The 23,020-nt window shown below is 44.4% G+C and overlaps 1 protein-coding gene across 13 annotated transcripts in view; it reads right to left on the bottom strand.

Annotated features, from left to right (window-relative positions):
• Positions 1-23,020, bottom strand: part of DYNC2I1 (dynein 2 intermediate chain 1) — a 114,386-nt gene that overhangs the window by 74,129 nt on the left and 17,237 nt on the right. For 10 of the 13 annotated variants that reach the window (XM_073009566.1, XM_073009576.1, XM_073009568.1 and 7 more), the window contains 4 exons: positions 19,346-19,428; positions 15,532-15,840; positions 4,098-4,153; positions 1,662-1,716 (listed from right to left, as the gene is read on the bottom strand). In XM_073009566.1, the coding sequence (XP_072865667.1) occupies positions 1,662-1,716; positions 4,098-4,153; positions 15,532-15,840; positions 19,346-19,428 (503 nt within the window). Of the gene's footprint in view, positions 1-1,661; positions 1,717-4,097; positions 4,154-15,531; positions 15,858-19,345; positions 19,429-23,020 lie in introns of all 13 variants that reach the window. The other 3 variants (XM_073009575.1, XM_073009567.1, XM_073009573.1) reach the window with 3 other exon arrangements.

Here is a 23,020-nt window from a genome sequence, read left to right as displayed (position 1 = left end):
CCACCACCACCACCAAAATTAAATAAACATCTGCGTCAAAACAACAGGTGCTGTATGACCTAATTTATGTAAAATCATGTTTGTGTACGGCTATAGAATAAAGCAATTCATAAAAATATGGCACGAAGGCTGAGCGTGGTGGCTCCTGCCTGTAATCCCAGCACTTTGGGAGGCCGAAGCAGGTGCATCACCTGAGGTCAGGAGTTCAAGATCAGCCTGGCCAACATGGTGAAACCCGGTCTCTACTAAAAATACAAAAATTAGCTGGGTGCGGTGGCGCATGCCTGCGATCTCAGCTACTCAGAAGGCTGAGGCACGAATCACTTGAACCCAGGAGGCAGAGGTTGAGGTGAGCTGAGATTGCACCACTGCACTCCAGCCTGGGAGACAGAGCAAGACTCCAACTCAGCATATATATATATATGGCAGAAAATTGTTAAATATGATTATCTCAAGGTCATGGGTTTCAGATAACTACCAAAAAAGAAAAAATTATTCTCCAGAAATAATTCATAAAATTCAAAATATGCTTGCCACATTATCTGTAATAACAAAACAAAAAGAGGAAAATGGTTTAATAGTAACCCTAACTCCCCGCTACTCGGGAGGCTGAGGCAGGAGAATGGCGTAAACCCGGGAGGCGGAGCTTGCAGTGAGCTGAGATCCGGCCACTGCACTCCAGCCCGGGCGACAGAGCAAGACTCCGTCTCAAAAAAAAAAAAAAAAAAAAAAAAATAGTAACCCTAACTCCACAGTGTGCTATTTTAGTTACTAAGTAATCGTTATGAAGACTCCTCTTATGATACTATTGGAGATGGTGGAGATAATGAAGACTGTGGAGAAATACTGATGTGCTAAGTGACAAGCTCAGCACAGGGTACAATTCTCCTGGTGCATAAATACATGTCACAAGGTAGATTAACACATGGAAACAATTATGCAAGGAGAGAGATTACGCGTGTGTGTTAGTCACAAGTGTCTATTAATAACATGTGCTTGGTAGAATTTGCCAGAGAAGCCATCAGAGCCTGAGCTACTTTGTGGGGAGATTCTTAACATAAACGTAATTTCTTGACTTACTATAGGTCAGTTCAGCCTATTGCTTCTAGCAGTTTTAGTAACTGATAGTCTCTAGGAATTTGTCCGTTCATCTAAATTACCTAATTTGTTACCATAAAATATTGTCCTATCTGTGATTGAAAGTGGGGTGCTAAAGTTCCCATTATTGTGAATTGTCTATTTCTCCCTTCAATTCTGTCCGGTTTTGCTGCTTGTGTTTTGGGGCCCTCTTGTTAGGTAAATATTCATTTACAATTGTTACATCTCCTTGCTGAACTAATTATTTGGTCATTCTGAATTGTCTATCTCTAGTAACACTTTCTGTCTCAAAATCTGTTTTATCTGACATTAGTATAGCCAGTCCAGCCCTCTCATAGCTGCTGTTTGACAGATTCTCTTTGTCCAGCTTTTTACTTTCAACCTATTTGCGTCTTCTAGCCTAAAGTAAGTCTCTAGTGTGCCTTCTGGAATCACCACTCAAATAAACCATCTGCAAATGAGCCCTGTCTCAGCCTCTGCTTTCAAGGGGAAGCCCAAACTAAGATGATGGCTAATCTGAATGTACCATAAAATCCATGTATCCTCAGTGGAGACTGCCTTACCTTCCGTCTTGAATCTTTATCTTTTCCGTGATTCCTTACTAAATTCTCAGCATACCTGGAAAGCAAACATAATCAAAATCAAAATTTACTTTTAAATGAGCGCTTTTAAAAAATAAAACATTTTCCATATCAGTGAAAGTTCTTAACAATATTTTGATATGATTAAGAACTACTATAACCAGGGGCCACGACTTGCACTTGTAATCCCAGCTATTTGGGAGCCTGGGGCAGGAGGATCGCTTAAGGCCAGGAGTTCGGGACCAGCCTGGGCAACAGAGTAGACCCCATCTCTACAAAAATAAAAAATTAGCCTGGTATGGTGGCACATGCCTTAGTCTCAGCTACTTGGGAGGCTGAGGCAGGAGGACTGCTTGAGCCCAGGAGTTTGAAGCTGCAGTGAGCCATGATTGTGCCACTGCACTCCAGCCTGGGTGACAGAGCAAGACCCTTTCTCAAAAAATAATTTTTAAAAAAAAAACTGTTGCAGGTTAGCAAAGCATGTTTTATTACAGCAATAAATGTTAAAGTCTTCCTAGCATTCTTACTCTTTTAGCAATAATTCAAGACAGAAAATATCTTCCAGAGAAGAAATTACGTGTTTTAACAAACTTGTGTGTGAGTGCAAATCTACATTCTTTAGGAGTTCTTGGCCAGGTGCGGGGCTCACGTCTGTAATCCCAGCACTTTGGGAGGCCGAGGTGGGCAGACTGCCTGAGGTCAAGAGCTCGGGACCAGTCTGGCAAACACGGTGAAACTCCACCTCTACTAAAAATACAAAAAAATTAGCCGGTCATGGTGGCATGTGCCTGTAATCCCAGCTACTTGGGAGGCTGAGGCAGGGGAATTGCTTGAACCAGGGTGATAGAGGTTACAGTTAGCCAAGATCATGCCGCTGCACTCCAGCCTAGGCAACAGAGCAAGACTCTGTCTCAAAAAACAGAGTTCTAGAAATTTTCTATAATTTTATTGGTCTGTCTGAAATACTATTTTATATTAAATATAAAATAAAATATATAATATGTAATACAAATATAAAATAAAAGATATTTCTAAAAGAAAGATTTATCTTGAAATATGGTTTACTTTTAAATCACATTTCATGTTAGTTAGGACCTAAAATAAAGATGTGCAAAATATCAAACTGATTCTCAATTTTTAAACTTTCATTCATACCAATATACCATGTGGTTTAACAAAAGTACTGAGTTGAGAAAAGAGTCTTCTTGTGCCTTCTAGTGGACATGCAGTATAAAACCCAGGAACTGACACCTGAGGTTTAAGTGTTAGCTTTGACCAAACTTGTAAAAATTTGGGTAAGACATTTAACCTGGGTTTTCTAATCTTTGAAAAAGGATTACAAAATATGATTGTCAGAAAGAACAAATTAAAATCTAGGGCTTACATATGAGAGTTTAGGCCAGGCGCGGTGGCTCACGCCTGTCATCCCAGACTTTGGGAGGCCAAGGTGGGTGGTTCACTTGAGGCCAGGAGTTCGATACCAGCCTAGCCAACATGGCAAAACCCCATCTCTACCAAAAATACAAAAATTAGCTGGGTGTGGTGGTGTGTGCCTGTAGTTCCAGTTACTCGGGAGGCTGAGGCAGAACAGCTTGAACCTGGGAGGCGGAGGTTGCAGTGAGCCAAGATGGCACCACTGCACTCCAACCTTGGTGACAAAGTGAGACTCTGTCTCAAAAAAAAAAAAAGAGTTTATACAGAAACTCCAATTAATCTATAATCTTCGCAAAACCCACACGACACAGGAATTATCATCATTGCTTTAGCGAAAGGCCACCCAACACTGCAACTAAAAGGTAGACAGGAAATTCCAACCAAGGCTGATCCCCACCCCCAGCTCTGGGGGTCTCTGCCAAGGCATCAGGGTGGAATGTTCCCTCCTGGGTGTTCACAAGCGACAAACAATGGGCAGAGGGGGACTTGCCGGCATGTACTGTTTTTAGTGGCCGTGAACCAGAATGGTTTGCTCAGGTCTGTAAAGGGGCGAAACCGCCCACCTGTGGATCTTTAACTTCAGGCAGGGAGGATGCCCTCTTGCACGTGAAGAGGCTCCCAAGTGAATTATTCTCCCCAAAGTCAGTACCAATTTTCTAATTTTGCATGAGCAAATGTTAAAAAGGACAAAAACAGATCCTGAGGCAATAAATAGAAACAATAATATTAAAATGGAAAAAATAAAAATAATTAATTTAAAAGGCAAAATAAAAAACTAATAATTTCATAATAAGTTTCCAAGCTCCTCTAGTATTCCTAAAACATACCAACCCATTTGGAGGGGCTAAGGGGTAAAATCTAGAGAAAATGAAGTATAACTGATTCCCACAGACTGGCCACCACTGGAGCCAGTAAGAAAATTCCCTGAAGCATTCCACGAGAGCGGCACACGTCAAGGTCGACCACAGGGCACGCAATCCTTACTGGCTGCTGGTCCCATCTCTTTTTGAGCTTGCACCTCGATTTCTGTGTTCACCGTTCTAGCAAACAAAAGAATAATCCCATAACCATTTATTAACATATGAGAATGAAGTAAGCATAATTAGTAAACCCCATAAAACAAGAATGGATTGAAAATTTAACAATAGCATCTACACCACAAGTATCTTTTAAATAACTATTTTTGCCAGCTATTTTTAGTAAATTAGATAATTAAATGTAAAGAAAATGGATAAAAGTATATATAAAAGGGTGATTATGCCAGGTGCGGTGGCTCACGCCTGTGATCCCAGCGCTTTGGGAGGCCAAGGTGCGTGGATCACCTGAGGTTGGGAGTTAGAGACCAGCCTAACCAACACGGAGAAATCCCGTCTCTACTAAAATACAAAATTAGCTGGGCGTGGTGGTACACACCTGTAGTCCCAGCTACTCAGGAGGCTGAGGCAGGATAATTACTTGAACCCAGGAGGTGGAGGTTGCAGTGAGCCGAGATCACGCCACTGCACTCCAGCCTCGGCAACAGAGCGAGACATCATCTCAAAAACAAAAACAAAAACAAAAACAAAAACTTTACAAAATTAATCAGAAAAAAGTGTTATGTTTAACAGAACAATGTGTTGTGGTCCATAAAATGAATTGGAATGGGAAAAAAATAAAATCACTAGTGCTGGGTAGGAAAAATTATGATTTACTGACTAGATATAAAAAGGGAAGAGAAAAAAAGTCATCAAGTTAACGATAAGAGTCAGACCTGGGTGTGGGCAAGCAGCGCATAGCACTGGGGGGCCCTGGCTGTGGTGATGGCAGCCAGTCAGGCTGCACGTGGGGCCAGGAGAAGCGTGCTGTGATTATCTCAGCACCTACCCCCCAGGGAGGCAGGTAACGCTGCTCACCCAGATGGCCTGCAAATGGCAGAGCTGCGAAAAAGCTCAACACGTTGTCGTCAAACTCCTGTGGCCTCATCACACAGTCCCTCAGGGCTAACACTCTGGACAGGAGAGTCCTGGGCTGGAAAAGGTATTTACAAGTGATCACTTGAATCCACTACTTCCAGGAGCAGAAAGGAGATAATCCAATCTTGAAAAGGATAAAAGTATGGCAGGCATGGTGGTTCACATCCTAATCCCATCCGTTTGGCAGGCTGAAGTAGCTTGAGGCCAGGAGCTCAAGATCAGCCTAGGCAACACAGCTAGAACCCATCTCTAAAAAAACTGCTTTTGCCAGGCATGGTGGCTCATGCCTGTAATCCCAGAACTTTGGGAGGCCAAGGTGGGCGGATCACGAGGTCAGGAGATGGAAACCATCCTGGCTAACACAGTGAAACCCCGTCTCTACTAAAAATACAAAAGTGGCGGTGGGCGCCTGTAGTCCCAGCTACTCAGGAGGCTGAGGCAGGAGACTGGCGTGAACCCCGGAGGTGGAGCTTGCAGTGAGCGGAGATCACACCACTGCACTCCAGCCTGGACAACAGAGTGAGACTCCGTCTCAAAAAAAAAAATTGCTTTTTAAAAGGATAAAGGTGAGGGGATCTGCGCCAAGATGGCCGAATAGGAACAGCTCCAGCCTCCAGCTCCCAGCGTGAGCAACATGGAAGACGGGTGATTTCTGCACTTCCAGCTGAGGCATGGGGTTCATCTCACTGGGGCGTGTTGGACAGTGGGTGCAGCCCAACGAGTGAGAGCTGAAGCAGGGCAAGGCATTGCCTCACTCGGGAAGCGCAAGGGGGAAGGGAATTCCCTTTCCTAGTCAAGGGAAACCGAGACACACGACACCTGGAAAATTGGGTCACTCCCACCCTAACACTGCGCTTTACCAAGGGTCTTAGCAAAGGGCACAATAGGAGATTATATCCCGTGCCTGGCTCGGAGGGTCCCACACCCACAGAGCCTCCCTCATTGCTAGCACAGCAGTCTGAGATCTAACTGCAAGGCAGCAGCGAGGCTAGGGGAGGGGCACCCACCATTGCTGAGGCTTAAGTAAGTAAACAAGGCTGCCAGAAGGCTGGAACTGGGTGGAGCCCACCACAGCTCAAGAAGGCCTGCCTGCCTCTGTAGACTCCACCTCTGGGGACAGGGCATAGCCAAACAAAAGGCAGCAGAAACCTCTGCAGATGTAAATGTCCCTGTCTGACAGCTTTGAAGAGTAGTGGTTTTCCCAGCACGGAGTTTGAGATCTGAGAACGGACAGACTGCCTCCTCAAGTGGGTCCCTGACCCGAGTAGCCTAACTGGGAGACATCCCCCACTAGGGGCAGACTGACACCTCACACCTCACACGGCCAGATACACCTCTGAGACGAAGCTTCCAGAGGAACGATCAGACAGCAAAGCAACAGTCACTCTTCTGCAGCCTCTGCTGCTGATACCCAGGCAAACAGGGTCTGGAGTGGACCTCCAGCAAACTCCAACAGACCTGCAGCTGAGGGTCCTGACTGTTAGAAGGAAAAATAACAAACAGAAAGGACATCCACACCAAAACCCTATCTGTATGTCACTATCATCAAAGCCCAAATGTAGATAAAAACCACAAAGACGGGGAAAAAGCAGTACAGAAAAGCTGGAAATTCTAAAAATCACAGCGCCTCTCCCCCTCCAAAGGAACGCATCTCCTCGACAGCAACAGAACAAAGCTGGACAGAGAATGACTTTGATGAGTTGAGAGAAGAAGACTTCAGACAACCAAACTTCTCCAAGCTAAAGGAGGAAGTTCAAACCCATTGCAAAGAAACTAAAAACGCTGAAAAAAGATTTGACGAATGGCTACTAGAATAACCAATGCAGACAAGTCCTTAAACGATCTGATAGAGATGAAAACCATGACACGAGAACTACGTGATAAATGCGCAAGCTTCCGTAACCGACTTGATCAACTGGAAGAAAAGGTATCAGTGATTGAATATCAAATGAATGAAATGAAGCAAGAAGAGAAGTTTAGAGAAAAAAGAGTAAAAAGAAATGAACAAGCCCTCCAAGAAATATGGGACTATGTGAAAAGACCAAATCTACGTCTGACTGGTGCACCTGAAAGTGACAGGGAGAATGGAAACAAGTTGGAAAACACTCTGCAGGATATTATCCAGGAGAACTTCCCCAACCTAGCAAGGCAGGCCAACATTCAAATTCAGGAAATACAGAGAACACCACAAAGATACTCCTCGAGAAGAGCAACTCCAAGACACATAATTGTCAGATTCACCGAAGTTGAAATGAAGGAAAAAATGTTCAGGGCAGCCAGAGAGAAAGGTCGGGTTACCCACAAAGGGAAGCCCATCAGACTAACAGCAGATCTCTCAGCAGAAACTCTCCAAGCCAGGAGTGGGGGCCAATATTCAACATTCTTAAAGAAAAGAATTTTCAACCCAGAATTTCATATCCAGCCAAACTAAGCTTCATAAGTGAAGGAGAAATAAAATCCTTTACAGACAAGCAAATGCTGAGAGATTCTGTCACCACCAGGCCTGCCCTACAAGAGCTCCTGAAGGAAACACTAAACATGGAAAGGAACAACTGGTACCAGTCACTGCAAAAACATGCCAAAATGTAAAGACCATCGATGCTAGGAAGAAACTGCATCAACTAATGAGCAAAATAACGAGCTAACATCATAATGACGGGATCAAGTTCACACATAACAATATTAACCTTAAATATAAATGGGCTAAATGCTCCAATTAGAAGACACAGACTGGCAAATTGGATAAAGAGTCAAGACCCATCAGTGTGCTGTATTCAGGAGACCCATCTCACACGCAGAGACATACATAGGCTCAAAATAAAGGGATGGAGGAAGATTTACCAAGCAAATGGAGAACAAAAAAAGCAGGGGTTGCAATCCTAGTCTCTGATAAAGTAGACTTTAAACCAACAAAAATCAAAAGAGGCAAAGAAGGCCATTACATAATGGTAAAGGGATCAATTCAACAAGAAGAGCTTACTATTCTAAATATATATGCAACCAATACAGGAGCACCCAGATTCATAAAGCAAGTCCTTAGAGACTTACAAAGAGACTTAGACTCCCACACAATAATAATGGGAGACTTTAACACCCCACTGTCAACATTAGACAGATCAACAGACAGTAAGTTAACAAGGATATCCAGGAATTGAACTCAACTCTGCACCAAGCAGACCTAATAAACATCTGCAGAACCCTCCACCCCAAAACAACAGAATACACATTCTTCTTAGCACCACATCGCACTTATTCCAAAACTGACCACATAGTTGGAAGTAAAGCGCTCCTCAGCAAGTGTAAAAGAACAGAAAATATAACAAACTGTCTCTCAGACCACAGTGCAATCAAACTAGAACTCAGGATTAAGAAACTCACTCAATACCACTCAACTACATGGAAACTGAACAAACTGCTCCTGAATGACTACTGGGTACACAACAAAACGAAGGCAGAAATAAAGATGTTCTTTGAAACCAATGAGAACAAAGATACAACATACCAGAATCTCTGGGACACATTTAAAGCAAGATGTAGAGGGAAATTTATAGCACTGAATGCCCACAAGAGAAAGCAGGAAAGATCTAAAATTGACACCCTAACATCACAATTAAAAGAACTAGAGAAGCAAGAGGAAACACATTCAAAAGCTAGCAGAAGGCAAGAAATAACTAAGATCAGAGCAGAACTAAAGGAGATAGAGACACAAAAAACGCTTCAAAATATCAGTGAATCCAGGAGCTGGTTTTTTGAAAAGATCAACAAAATGGATAGACCACTAGCAAGACTAATAAAGAAGAAAGAGAGAAGAACCAAATAGATGCAATAAAAAATGATAAAGGGGATATCACCACCGACCCCACAGAAATGCAAACTACCATCAGAGAATACTATAAACGCCTCTATGCAAATAAACTAGAAAACCTAGAAGAAATGGATAAATTCCTGGACACTTACACTCTCCCAAGACTAAACCAGGAAGACCTGAGTAGACCAATAACAGGCTCTGAAATTGAGGCAATAATTAATAGCCTACCAACCAAAGAAAGCCCAGGACCAGACGGATTCACAGACGAATTCTACCAGAGGTACAAGGAGGAGCTGGTACCATTCCTTCTGAAATTATTCCAACCAATAGAAAAAGAGAGAATCCTCCCTAACTCATTTTATGAGGCCAGCATCATTCTGATACCAAAGCCTGGCAGAGACACAACAAAAAAAGAGAATTTTAGACCAATATCGCTGATGAACATCAATGCAAAAATCCTCAATAAAATACTGACAAACCGAATCCAGCAGCACATCAAAAAGCTTATCCACCATGATCAAGTGGGCTTCATCCCTGGGATGCAAGGCTGGTTCAACATATGCAAATCAACAAACTTAATCCAGCATATAAACAGAACCAAAGACAAAAATCACATGATTATCTCAATAGATGCAGAAAAGGCCTTTGACAAAATTCAGCAGCCCTTCATGCTAAAAACTCTCAATAAATTCGGTAATGATGGAACATATCTCAAAATAATAAGAGCTATTTATGACAAACCCACAGCCAATATCATACTGAATGGGCAAAAACTGGAAGCATTCCCCTTGAAAACTGGCACAAGACAGGGATGCCCTCTCTCACCACTCCTATTCAATATAGTGTTGGAAGTTCTGGCCAGGGCAATCAGGCAAGAGAAAAAAATAAAGGGTATTCAATTAGGAAAAGAGGTAGTCAAATTGTCCCTGTTTGCAGATGACATGATTGTATATTTAGAAAACCCCATCGTCTCAGCCCAAAATCTCCTTAAGCTGCTAAGCAACTTCAGCAAAGTCTCAGGATACAAAATCAATGTGCAAAAGTCACCAGCATTCTTATACACCAATTACAGACAAACAGAGAGCCAAATCATGAGTGAAATCCCATTCCCAATTGCTTCAAAAAGAATAAAACACCTAGGAATCCAACTTACAAGGGATGTGAAGGACCTCTTCAAGGAACACTACAAACCACTGCTCAATGAAATAAAAGAGGACACAAACAAATGGAAGAACATTCCATGCTCATGGATAAGAAGAATCAATATCGTGAAAATGGCCATAGTGACCAAGGTAATTTATAGATTCAATGCCATCCCCATTAAGCTACCAATGACTTTCTTCACAGAATTGGAAAAAACTACTTTAAAGTTCATATGGAACCAAAAAAGAGCCCGCATTGCCAAGACAGTCCTAAGCCAAAAGAACAAAGCTGGAGGCATCATGCTACCTGACTTCAAACTACACTACAAAGCTACAGTAACCTAAACAGCATGGTACTGGTACCAAAACAGAGACACAGACCAATGGAACAGAACAGAGCCCTCAGAAATAATACCACACATTCATAACCATCTGATCTTTGACAAACCTGACAAAACAAGAAATGGGGAAAGGATTCCCTATTTAATAAATGGTGCTAGGAAAACTGGCCAGCCATAAGTAGAAAGCTGAAACTGGATCCCTTCCTTAAACATTATACAAAAAATTAATTCAAGATGGATTAGAGACTTAAATGTTAGACCTAAAACCATAAAAACCCTAGAAGAAAACCTAGGTAATACCATTCAGGACACAGGCATGGGCAAGGACTTCATGTCTAAAACACCAAAAGCAATGGCAACAAAAGTCAAAATTGACAAATATGATCTAATTAAACTAAAGAGCTTCTGTACAGAAAAAGAAACTACCATCAGATTGAACAGGCAACCTACAGAATGGGAGAAAAATTTTGCAATCTACCCATCTGACAAAGGGCTAATATCCAGAATCTACAAAGAACTCAAACAAATTTACAAGAAAAAAACAAACAACCCCATCAAAAACTGGGCAAATGATATGAACAGACACTTCTCAAAAGAAGACATTTATGCAGCCAACAGACACATGAAAAAATGCTCATCATCACTAGCCATCAGAGAAATGCAAATCCAAACCACAATGAGGTACCACTGCACACCAGCTAGAATGGCAATCATTCAAAAGTCAGGAAACAACAGGTGCTGGGGAGGCTGTGGAGAAATAGAAACACTTTTACACTGTGGGTGGGACTGTAAACTAGTTCAACCATTGTGGAAGACACTGTGGCGATTCCTCGAGGATCGAGAACTAGAAATACCATTTGACCCAGCCATCCCATTACTGGGTATATACCCAAAGGATTATAAATCATGCTGCTATAAAGACACATGCACACGTATGTTTATTGCGGCACTATTCACAATAGCAAAGACTTGGAACCAAACCAAATGTCCATCAGTAACAGACTGGATTAAGAAAATGTAGCAGATACACACCGTGGAATACTATGCAGCCATAAAAAAGGATGAGTACGTGTCCTTTGTAGGGACATGGATGCAGCTGGAAACCATTCTCAGCAAACTATCACAAGAACAGAAAATCAAACACCACATGTTCTCACTCATAGGTGGGAATTGAACAATGAGAACACTTGGACACAGGAAGGGGAACATCACACACTGGGGCCTGTTGTGGGGTGGGGGGCTGGGGGAGGGAGAGCATTAGGAGATATACCTAATGTAAATGACAAGTTAATGGGTGCAGCACACCAACATGGCACATGGATACATATGTAACAAACCTGCATGTTGTGCACATGTATCTTAGAACTTTAAAGTATAATAAAAAAGAAAAAAAATTTAAAAATAAAAATAAATAAAAGGATAAAGGTGTGACAGATAGGATAATGAGGCCACTGTATTCCTCTATTAAAGAAGTCACTGGTCAGGAAGCTTAGAAGAACATTTTGTATATTTATTGTACTTACTCATACCCTTTGTATCTCTAATTGATAACTGGAGAAAGCTTACAATAAAAGTTACATAATTCTAATTAAAATCATACATCAAAAAATCATATAGAGGCTGGGCACCGTGGCTCACGCCTGTAATCCCAGCACTTTGGTAGGCCAAGGAAGGCGGATGACCTGAGGTCAGGAGTTTGAGGCCAGCCTAGCCAACATGGCGAAACTCTACTAAAAATACACACACACACACACAAAAAAATAGCCAGGCGCACGCCTGTAATCCCAGCTACTAGGGAGGCTAAGGCAGGAGAATCACTTGAACCCGGGAGGTGGAGGCTGCAGAGAGCCAAGATCACACCACTGCACTCCGGCCTGGGCAATACAGTGAGACTCAGTCTCAAAACAAAAAAAAAAAGAAAGAAAGAAAGAAAGAAAAAATATCATATAGAGAAAGTGAGAGACAATCACAGAGAACATCTATCCCTAGGAACAGTCCCAGTTACAATTACTAACAGTGCCCCTTGCACTTTATGGTAACCACAGGATAATTACATCAAGCAGCAGGTTCACAGAGTACTCAGCTGAAGAACATCTGAGTTGATACTAATTTTGAGTATCAAAAGCCGCAAAAGTTTTGAATTTCTAAAAGTCAACGCAAAGGAAAATTTTAATTATACAATGCTCGATCACCGTTCCTGAAGTTATATCATGTATCTGTTCATTTCTTCCTTTTTCTTTTTTTTTTTCTTTTTTTTTTTTTTTCTTGAGATGAAGGCTCAATCTGTCTCTCAGTCTGGGGTGCAGTGGCACGATCTCAGCAAACTGTAACCTCTTCCTCCCAGGTTCAAGCAATTTTCCTGCTTCAGCTTCCCGAGTAGCTGAGATTACAGGCATGTGCCACAACACCTGGCTAATTTTTGTATTTTTTTTTTTTTTTTTTTTTTTTTACTAGAGACGGGGTTTTGCTATGTTGGCCAGGCTGGTCTCGAACTCCTGACCTCAAGTGATCCGCCTGCCTTGGTCTCCCAAAGTGCTGGGATTATAGGTGTGAGCCACCGTGCCTGGCCTCTTTTTTCTTTTAAGACAAGGTCTTACTCTACCACCCAGGTTGGACTGCAGTGATACGATCACAGCTCACTGCAGCCTTGACCTCCTCCACTCAAGTGATCCTCTCACCTCAGCCTCTGTAGTAGCTGGGACTACAGGCGTGTGCCACCATGCCTGGCTAATTTTTTATTTTTATTTTGGTAGAGATGGGGGGGTCTCACTCTATTTCTCAGGGTGGTCTTGAACTCCTGGGCTCAAGAGATCCTCCCACCTGCTGAGTAGTAGGACTCCAGGTGTAAGCCACCACACCTGTCTGAGATTTGATTTTTTTTTTTTTTTTGGTAATTCTTTATCCTATGGCTTCTCCAACACAACATAGGCACCATAAGAACAGTAATTTTTGTTTTGTTCACAGCTGTATCCTCAGCACCTAGAACCGTGCCCAGCACACAAGCCACTCAGATAGGAACAACTTGTCTTAAAAAGAAAACGTCAGTCATCTGAATAATCTTTCTTCTGGGACTAATTTGAAGGCAGTGGTTTTACAAAGGTACAGGATAATGTTCTTCATAGACCATTTTTCTCATCCACCTTTAATAAAAGCCAAATCTATGTCCAGAAAGGCATTTCTGGGTGGAACTAAGCACATGTAACCTAAGTCACTTCCAGTAATTAAACGTGATTTAGGGAATGGAGAACAGCCAAATTCAATAAAAGGTGAGTGGTGAAGTCTAAGTTGTGGGTACGTGAGTGTTCACTGGAAAATTATGTCGACTTTGCTGTATGTTTAAAAACGTTCATAATACAACGTTGAGAGAAAATGATGAAGTTTTGATCTAAGGAAAGAGACTTAAAAACAAAAAAAATGGTCGGGCGCGGTGGCTCACACTTGTAATCCCAGCACTTTGGGAGGCCGAGGCGGGCGGATCATGAGGTCAGGAGATCGAGACCATCCTGGCTAACACGGTGAAACCCCGTCTCTACTAAAAATACAAAAAACTAGCCGGGCGAGGTGGCGGGCGCCTGTAGTCCCAGCTACTCCGGAGGCTGAGGCAGGAGAATGGCATGAACCCGGAAGGCAGAACTTGCCATGAGCCGAGATCGCACCACTGCACTCCAGCCTGGGTGACAGAGCGAGACTCCATCTCAAAATAAATAAATAAATATAAATAAATAAATAAAAACCAAAAAAAATTAATATCTGTCCTCAAGGAGCTGCTTCTCATCTAACCTTCAGTGTGGCTGACTGAGGGAGTCCACGGGCTTTCCACATTGCAGATGTGGGTAGCAGAACCGGCACTGCCTCAAACCTGCTAAGAAACACGGCCAAGGCCCTGATACACACGGAGGGCGTGGGCTGCGGGAGACAGTGGGGTCTCAGTGAGGAAAGGCCCTCGGGGCAAAGGCAAGGGAGGTTAAAGGACTCAGACCCCACACAGGACAGCGCAAGAGTGGCTGAGATGGCCGGGAGCCAGATGGCTTCTGCTCGTAACACAACTGCTTCTTGTTCTAAGGGCTCCCAGTTCTAACCCACTGGCTTTTGCGTTTTACAGCAAACATTGCAGTGGTCACCAGCTCTACATGCATTTCCTCAGCTGTGTCAATTCAGGTTGGGAGATCCAGGTCCTGCGCTTCTGCTGAGGCCTCCAGTCTCATCCCTGAAGGCGTGACTCTCCCCTAGCCTCAGGTACCATCTGACCCTTGCAAAGATTTCGCTTCCATCTTAAAGGAAGCATCACCAAGAAACAGGTAAATAAAATCATATTAGCTTCAGATTCTGTAAAAACAGAGCAGCAAAAAGCATGCTGAGAACAAAAGGTGCTAAAACACCTCTAGGAAAATCCTAAGTACAGGGATGAAACCACAGACCTCGGAGGGAAATTAGATCCTCTGCAATCAATGCTTTTACATTTTTGTTCTGCCTTGTTTTGCTTTTTTTGTAAACTTATACCAATTCTGGTTGAAACGTTTGCTAATTATTCACTTAATTTCCACTTTAAAACCTACCAGCTTCCTTTTCAATGTTAAATTTCAAAATTTTTTTTGTTTTTTTTTTGAGAGACAGAGTCTCACTCCATCACCCAAGCTGGAGTGCAGTGGTGCGATCTCAGCTCACTGCAACCTATGTCTCCTGGGTTCCAGCGATTCTCCTTCCTGAGTTCCAGCGATTCCTCTGCCTCAGCCTCCAGAGTAGCTGAGATTACAGGCACATGCCACCATGCCCTGCTAATTTTTTTATTTTTAGTAGAGTTGGGGTTTCACCATGTTGGTCAGGCTGGTCTCAAATTCCTGACCTCAGGTGATTCGCATCTTTGACTCCCAAAGTGCTGGGATTACAGGCATGAGCCACCGCACCCAGCCAGATTTCAAAATTTTATGATAGATTTCCAAATATCTGTTAAAAGTACATTCACAATATAATCAAAATATGTGACATCACTTTTCTTAGGAGATCAGTAATCTGTCTGTACTAACCACATCATCAAGACCTGAGTCGCATTTCTCCTAAATTACTACTACCAGGCCACAAATCTCAACTTTGTCTGGCGACACGACCCTGTAAACCTCCTCTGAGAGCGCTGACCTCGTGGCGGCTGTGAAGGCAACGAAGCATCGGAAGGGGTACCTTGGATTCCCTTTTCTTGTGCTCGTCTTTTGCTGATCTCTCTTTTCTATCCACACTGGTTCGGTGCCTCTCATCATCAAAATGAAGGACTTCTTTGTGTCGCTTTTCTTTATGTCTTTCTTCCCCTTCTTTTTCAGAGAATGAATTACTTTTCTCTTTGGAATATTTTTCTCTTTTTTCCCTTGTGCTGCTTTTTTCTCGGTGTTTCTTGTCTCGATCTGGGTCTCTAGGCTTCCTGTGTCTCCTGTCACCTTCTTCTTTATAAAGCCAGTACTTGAGAGGGTTGTCCTTGCTGTCTCCGTACTGCAGCTGTAAAACACAACAAGCTGAGAAACACAGGAGCACGTCAAACAGGAGCGCAGCCGGCCTCCCTCTCCATGGGTTTCGCAACAACAGATCCAACCAACCACAGATCAAACACATTCGAAGAAAATCATGTCTGTACTAAACATATACAGACTTTTTCCTTGTCATTACACCCTAAACAATAACAACTATTTACATCTCCTTTATATTGCACTAGGGATTTTAAGTAATCTAGAGATGATTTAAAGCATCCAGGAGGATGTGTGTAGGTTATATGCAGACACTACACCATTTTATACGGGGGACTTGAGTATTCATGGATTTTGGTATCTGAGGGGGTCTTGGAGCCCTTACCCCATGGATACCAAAGGACAACTGTGCTGTCTTTATAAATGTTATAACAAAAGGAGGAAAACTTATAGAACTACCACTGCCCCCTTCACTCCTCAATTCCACTGTCAGATACATTCCTGAAAACTTAATCTGTTACCCTTCTGTAAGGAAAAACGCTATTCGTGTCATGGTGCACGGTCAGACACTGCTGCCACCCCAGCGTTACACAGTAAACTCTCTGCACCCCAGCCACCTCGCTCCCACAGAGAAAGCAATGCCTCTCCGCATGGCGCCTGGCACTCACAGCCAGCCCTCCTGGCCTCCCCACATGGCGCCCTCCCGGCCTCCCCACATGGCGCCCTCCCGGCCTCCCCACATGGCGCCCTCCCGGCCTCCCCACATGGCGCCCGGCACTCACCGTCGGCCCTCCTGGTCTCCACAGCCTCATCCCTCATGCTTGTGGCCCTCAGCCTAAGCTCCGCCAGCCCTGGGGTCCCTCCTGCGCAAGCTCTGACTTCTCTGAGAGATGCCCTCTCCGGTGAGTACGACAGCACAAGGCTGCCACATCTCTCACATGGACACGTCATATCACTCTTTCTCTCCTAATTAGTCCCACGCAGATAGAGTCTTGAAAATGGGACCAGCGTTTAGTCATCTCTGCGATGAAAACACTGCAGATGCTCAGGGCACCAGCGGTCATCTCCATCCCAAGCTGCAGAGCAGGTCACCACAACGGAATACTGCTGGCTTGGACTCTTAGTTCTGGGAGCCCTGACATCGCGTTCAACAGACCCCAGATTGTGCCCGTCCCTGTCCCTTCACGTGGAGTTTCCTCTGCTCACCCCCAACCAGGGACCACTGGACTCCAGGTCTGTGGCACCCTCCGCATCTCTCAGTTCCCTGGGGGGTCTCCTGTGGACCCAACAGTCTCCTCACTCAGCTCCTTCCTCAATTCTCCCCAACTCCCATCCACCCGACTCATCTTTGCCAGGGCGACCTTCCTACGGAAAACTTGCTAATGCCCTCCCTGACCAAACACCTCAAAGTTAGAGAACCATTCACACCATTCATCAAAATAAACTCTGTGTAATTAAAGATTTAAGTCGTCTTTTTTTTATTTTTTGAGATGGAGTTTCACTCTTGTTGCCCAGGCTGGAGTGCAATGGCGCAATCTCAGCTCGTCACTACCTCTGCCTCCCGGGTTCAAGCGATTCTCCTGCCTCAGCCTCCCAAGTAACTGGGACTACAGGCACGCGCCACCACACCCTGCTAATTGTTTGTATTTTTAGTAGAGACGGGTTTTACTGTGTTAGCCAGGATGGTCTCAATCTCCTGACCTCGTGATCCACCTGCCTCAGCCTCCCAAAGTGCTGGGATTACAGGCGTGAGCCACCATGCCTGGCCAAATTTAAATCCTTTTTTTTAAAAAAAGTTAAAGACCCAGAAAAAAACACAGGTGACAACTCATGTAACTTTGCTGTGGAGAGAGCGTTCCATCAACAACAGACCTGCTAACAGCACAGACCTGGTAAAAGCACAGACCTGGCTACTTCATGATTTTAAACTTACTTACAAAAATAAAAATCCCCCAGGTCCAATTCAACACCAGCCAAAAACAGCAACATAAATGACTGGCAGAGAGTTAACCTTTAAAGTACTCTTACAAACCAGTAAGATGCACCAGTGAAAAATCAGCCAAGAGCAGGTGCAGTGGCGCACGCCTGTGATCCCAGCACTCTGGGAGGCCGAGGTGGGAGGATCACTTGATACCAGGAGTTCCAGGAGTTCAAGACCAGCCTGGACAACACAGTGAGACCCAGTCTCTACAAAAAATTTAAAACTGGGCTAGGTTTGGTGGTACACACCTGTAGTCCCAGCTACTCGGGAGGCTAAGGTGGGAAGACTGCTTGAACCCAGGAATTCCTGGCTGCAGTGAGCTATGATCACACCACTGCACTCCAACCTGGGTGACAGAGCAAGACCCTGTCTCTAAAAAATAAAAATAAAATAAAAAAGAGAAAAAGAATAAGCAAAAGTACACAAGTGGTAAATAACAAAAGACAGTAAACCTGCTTTTAAAAATGCCCAGAAATGCCATTTTCTTCTGAATCAAAAGAGCAAAACTTTTAAATGACGATAATGCCCAGCTCCTGCTTAGGACAGGAGGAATTATGCTCTGATGATATAAATAATTACAACTTTTATGTAAAGCAAATGGGGTAAGTTTACATTTACTTCTAGCAAGTTCATTTCCAGAAATTAATCATAAGGAAATAATTATGAACAAACCAAAAAGCATACCATCTGGATGTCTTTATAATTTAAAGAGAAAACACAAACACACAGAAACAACCTAAGTGTCCAAAACCACAGGTGCCTCGAGAGCACCAACACATCCACACCGCGAAATACCAAGCCACGCACGCACTGAAACACGGAGAGAGACAGGATCACTCAGGAAAAGGCTCAAAATGTGTTCCGTTTAAACAATTTATAAAACAGTAAAAATCTAACTAAAGAAAACAGTGTTATACATACACAAATATACAGACCTGGAAAATACATACCTAAATGCTATCAATACTTACCTGTGGGGTAGGATTAGACAGTTTTTATTTTCTTATTACTTATTTGTATCTTCTAAATTTTTTTTTTTTTTTTTTTTTTTGAGATGGAGTCTCGCTCTGTCGCCCAGGCTGGAGTGCAGTGGCGCAATCTCGGCTCATTACAAGCTCCGCTTCCCGGGTTCACGCCATTCTCCTGCCTCAGCCTCCCAAGTAGCTGGGACTACAGGTGCCCACCACCACGCCTGGCTAATTTTTTTGTATTTTTTGTAGAGATGGGGTTTCACTGTGTTAGCCAGAATGATCTCAATCTCTTGACCTTGTGATCTGCCTGCCTCGGCCTCCCAAAGTGCTGGGATTACAGGCGTGAGCCACTGCACCCGGCCTATATCTTCTAAATTTTCTAAAATAATCACAAATTACCTTTGGAACCAGAAAAACACATTCGACCATGGGGAGAAAGAAACTGACTACACACAGTGCTGAAGGCCTTTTCCAGGCCTGAAATCTGGCTTAGGACATTTTCTAAAAATGCTTCTAACAATAACGTTTAAAATATCCTTTACTTGGCAACATTTGGAAAACCTTTCCCCAGGCCTTGCTTCGTATACCTTTCTTTCTCGGTATCTTCTTTCTCTGTCTTCATCTCCTCTTTCAGAGTCTTCATCTTTCTCTTCACTTCTTACTTTACTTACTACAAGAAGTAAAACATATTTTTAATACTCCCAAATGTTAGCACATCAAAAAGTTCTTTTAACATCTTGCTATGGACGGTATTGCACATTTTATGCTTATTAATATGTATTTAAAAATATTCTTCAACTAAAACACATGTCTCCAATTCAAGAATGAAGAGTTCTAGTATCAAAATGAAGAAGGAGATGAACATGGCGATCTCAGTTTGGATCTGCGTCCCCACCCAAATCTCACGCTGAAACACAGTCCCCAGTGCTGAAGGTGAGACCTGGTGGGAGGTGACTGGATCACGGGGGTGAATTTCCCCCGGTGTTGTTCTTGTGATACTGAGTGAGTTCTCACAAGATCTGGTTGTTTAAAAGTACGTGGCACCTCCCCACTCTCTCCCTTCCTCCTGCTCCGGCCCTGTAAGACATGACCGCTTCCCTTCACCTTCCCCTAGGACTGTAAGTCTCCTGTGGCCTCCGCAGCCACGCTTCCTGTACGCCTGCACAACTGTGAGCCAGTTAAACCTCTTTTCTTTATAAATTCCCCAGCCTTGGGTGTTTCTTTACAGCAGTATGAGGAAAGACTCGTACACTAAGGAACAGAGAGACTTCTTGCCTCGCTCAGTTTGCTGCTGAAGCAACCAGGCAAATGTCTGAGTAACCCTTGGAAATTCAAGAGGGAACCAGACCAAACTCATACAGCCTTCAGGGTTTCTGCGCATCACGCAGAAGCAGAGCTTAGTCTGAACAGGAGAACGAGCCCAGTCAGCCAAACACTTTAGCCAAATGTGAGCTCCAGGGAAACGCCTGCCCTCCTGGATGCACTGAGGACCCAGAGCAGCCCCCGTACCTCCTGGCACCCCCACTGCTGAGGGGACCAAGGAAGTCAGAGGCCCCTGAATAAACAAGGAAGCCAAGTGCAGCAGACTCCCCAGGGCACCAGGCTACAGCATCCATCCTGGGCTGGGGAAGCTGAAGCACCAAGGCCCAGCATGACCTGCAAGAGAGACAGGGGGCAGAGCCAGGCAGGTACCGATGACACCAAAGCATCATCCAACAAGGAAAGCTGGACTTTCACTTCTGAATCTGCACACAAAAAAGGCATCAGATGTAAAATTCAGAGAGTGGACACTTTAAAAGATCAGGGCAAAGTTAAACTTTCAAAGACCACTGAGGCAAAGTGCATTCACTCAAAAAGCATTTACCGGGCCGGGCGCGGTGCATTCACTCAAAAAGCATTTACCAGGCTGGGTGCGATGGCTCATGCCTGTAATCCAAGCACTCTGGGAGGCCGAGGCAGGCGGATCACGAGGTCAGGAGTTCAAGAACAGCCTGGCTAACATGATGAAACCCCATCTCTACTGAAAATACAAAAATCAGCCAGGTGTGGTGGTGTGCGCCTGTAATCCCAGCTACTCGGGAGGGTGAGGAGGAAAACTGCTTGAACCCGGGAGACAGAGGATGCAGTGAGCCGAGACTGCAACACTGTACTCCAGCCTGGGCGACAGAGCAAGACTCCTCCTCAGAAAAAAAAAAAAAAAGGCATTTACCAAGCACTGAGCACTCCTCTAGGAGTCTGGGTTACAGAGGGAGAGCCCCGCTCCAGGTAGATTTTCAAGGCGGAAACCCCAGGACTCTCCGAGAGACTGGAAGAGAAAGCGGGGCATCAGGATACGTCCCAGGTCTTGACCTCAGGACGCGAGGATGCAGGTGCTATCGACTGAGATGGGCAAGCCTGCAGCACAGCCGGTGTGGAGGGGCTACTGGAAGCTCCGTGTGGGGTACACTGCGTTTGTGTTATCTATTAGACATCAAAACACAGGGGATACACAAGCCTGGAATTCAGGGACAATGCCCAGCTGGGGGTAAAAACTTGGAAATGAGGACAGAGACAAACAGTATTTAAAACCATGAGACTAGATCCAGCCAGCAAGGGCAAGGGGTTGCTGGAGAAGAGGGCTGGGGACCCAGTCCTGGATAAAGGCCACACTGCACAGACGGGCGGTGCGGAAAGAAAGGAGATGAGAAGAGACGTACAGAGGAAAGAACTTGAGAGAGTCTAGTCTACAATCAGTTTTCAAAAGTCTTTCCAGTACAATTCCTTTCAACACCACGTTGAAAAAACGAGCAGGTAGCCAAAAAAAGGGTGATGTGAGAACAAAAGATGTTATCACAAATAAATACCAAAAACGTCAAAAACAATCATTTTGAAAAGAACATTAAATAGTAGGACAGCTACTATTAAAATTAATTAGGCTCTGTCTAAAGTGCAGTGGCACAATCTCGGCTCACTGTAACCTCCACCTCCCTGGTTCAAACAATTCCCCTGCCTCAGCCTCCTGAGTAGCTGGGATTACAGGCGCATGCTACCACGCCTGGCTAAATTTTTTGTATTTTTTGTAGAGACAGGATTTCACCATGTTGGCCAGACTAGTTTCGAACTCCTGACCTCAGGTGATCCACCCACCTTGGCCTCCCAAAGTGTGGGATTACAGGCGTGAGCCACCACGTCTGGCTAGCTAAATGGTTTTTTGAGTTTTCGTTTTTTCTTTTGAGACAGGGTCTCACTCTGTTGCCCAGGCTGCAGTGCAGTGACACAATCATAGCTCACTGCAGCCTCAACCTCCTGGGCTCAAGGAATCCTCCCACCTCAGCCTACCAAATAGCTAGAACTACAGGCAAGCACCACCACACACAGCTAATTTTTTTATTTTTTGTAGTGATGGAGTTTCCCTATGTTGCCCAAGCTGGTCTCAAAATCCTGGGCTGGAGCAATCCTCCCACCTCAGCCTCCCAAAGTGCCGCGATTACAGGTATGACCCACCACACCTGGCCTGAATGAGTTTTTAAAATACCAAAAGACAACAATGATAAAAAGTACACACACACCCCCCACAAGAGAGAGAATATCTAACTTCAAAGATAAAACATTTGTGAAAACTATGAGAGAAAACAAAAATAATGAATGAACATTTCAAAAGAGGAAAATGTCCCAAACAGCAAGAACTTTTAAAAGAAATAAATAAATAAATAAATAAATAAAAGAAATAGAGCCAGCTGGGCACAGTGGCTGTTGTCTGTAATGCCAATGCTTTGGGAGGCTGCGGTGGGAGGATCACTTGAGCCCAGGAAGCTGAGGCTGTCGTGAGCTGTGATGGCACCACTGCACTCTAGCCTGGGGGCAGAGCAAGACCCTGTCCAGAAAAAAAAAAAAAAGGAAAGGGGAAAGAGGGAAGGAGGGAGAGAGGGAGAGTAGGAAGGGGAGGGGGTAGGAGGGAGGGGAGGGAGGGGAGGGAAGGGAGGGAAGGGAGGGAGTGAGGGAGGGGAGGGAGTGGAGTGAGGGAGGGGAAGGAGTGAGGGAGGGGAGGGAGTGGAGAGAGGGGAGTGAGGGAGGGGAGGGAGGGAGTGGAGGGAGGGGAGGGAGGGGAGTGAGGGGGGAGGGAGGGAGGGGAGGGAGGGGAGGGAGGGGAGGGAGAGTGGGAGGGGAGGAAGGGGAAGGAGAGAGGGAGGGGAAGGAGTGAGGGAGGGGAAGGAGTGAGGGAGGGGAGGGGAGGGGAGGGATGGCAAGGAGGGAGGGGAGGGGAGGGACAGCAGGGAGGGAGG

The sequence above is a fragment of the Chlorocebus sabaeus genome, chromosome 21 (assembly GCF_047675955.1).
Source record: "Chlorocebus sabaeus isolate Y175 chromosome 21, mChlSab1.0.hap1, whole genome shotgun sequence".
NCBI lineage: Eukaryota > Metazoa > Chordata > Mammalia > Primates > Cercopithecidae > Chlorocebus > Chlorocebus sabaeus.
The sequence above is the reverse complement of the archived record's forward strand: the minus strand, read 5'-3'. Positions and strand labels throughout refer to the sequence as shown.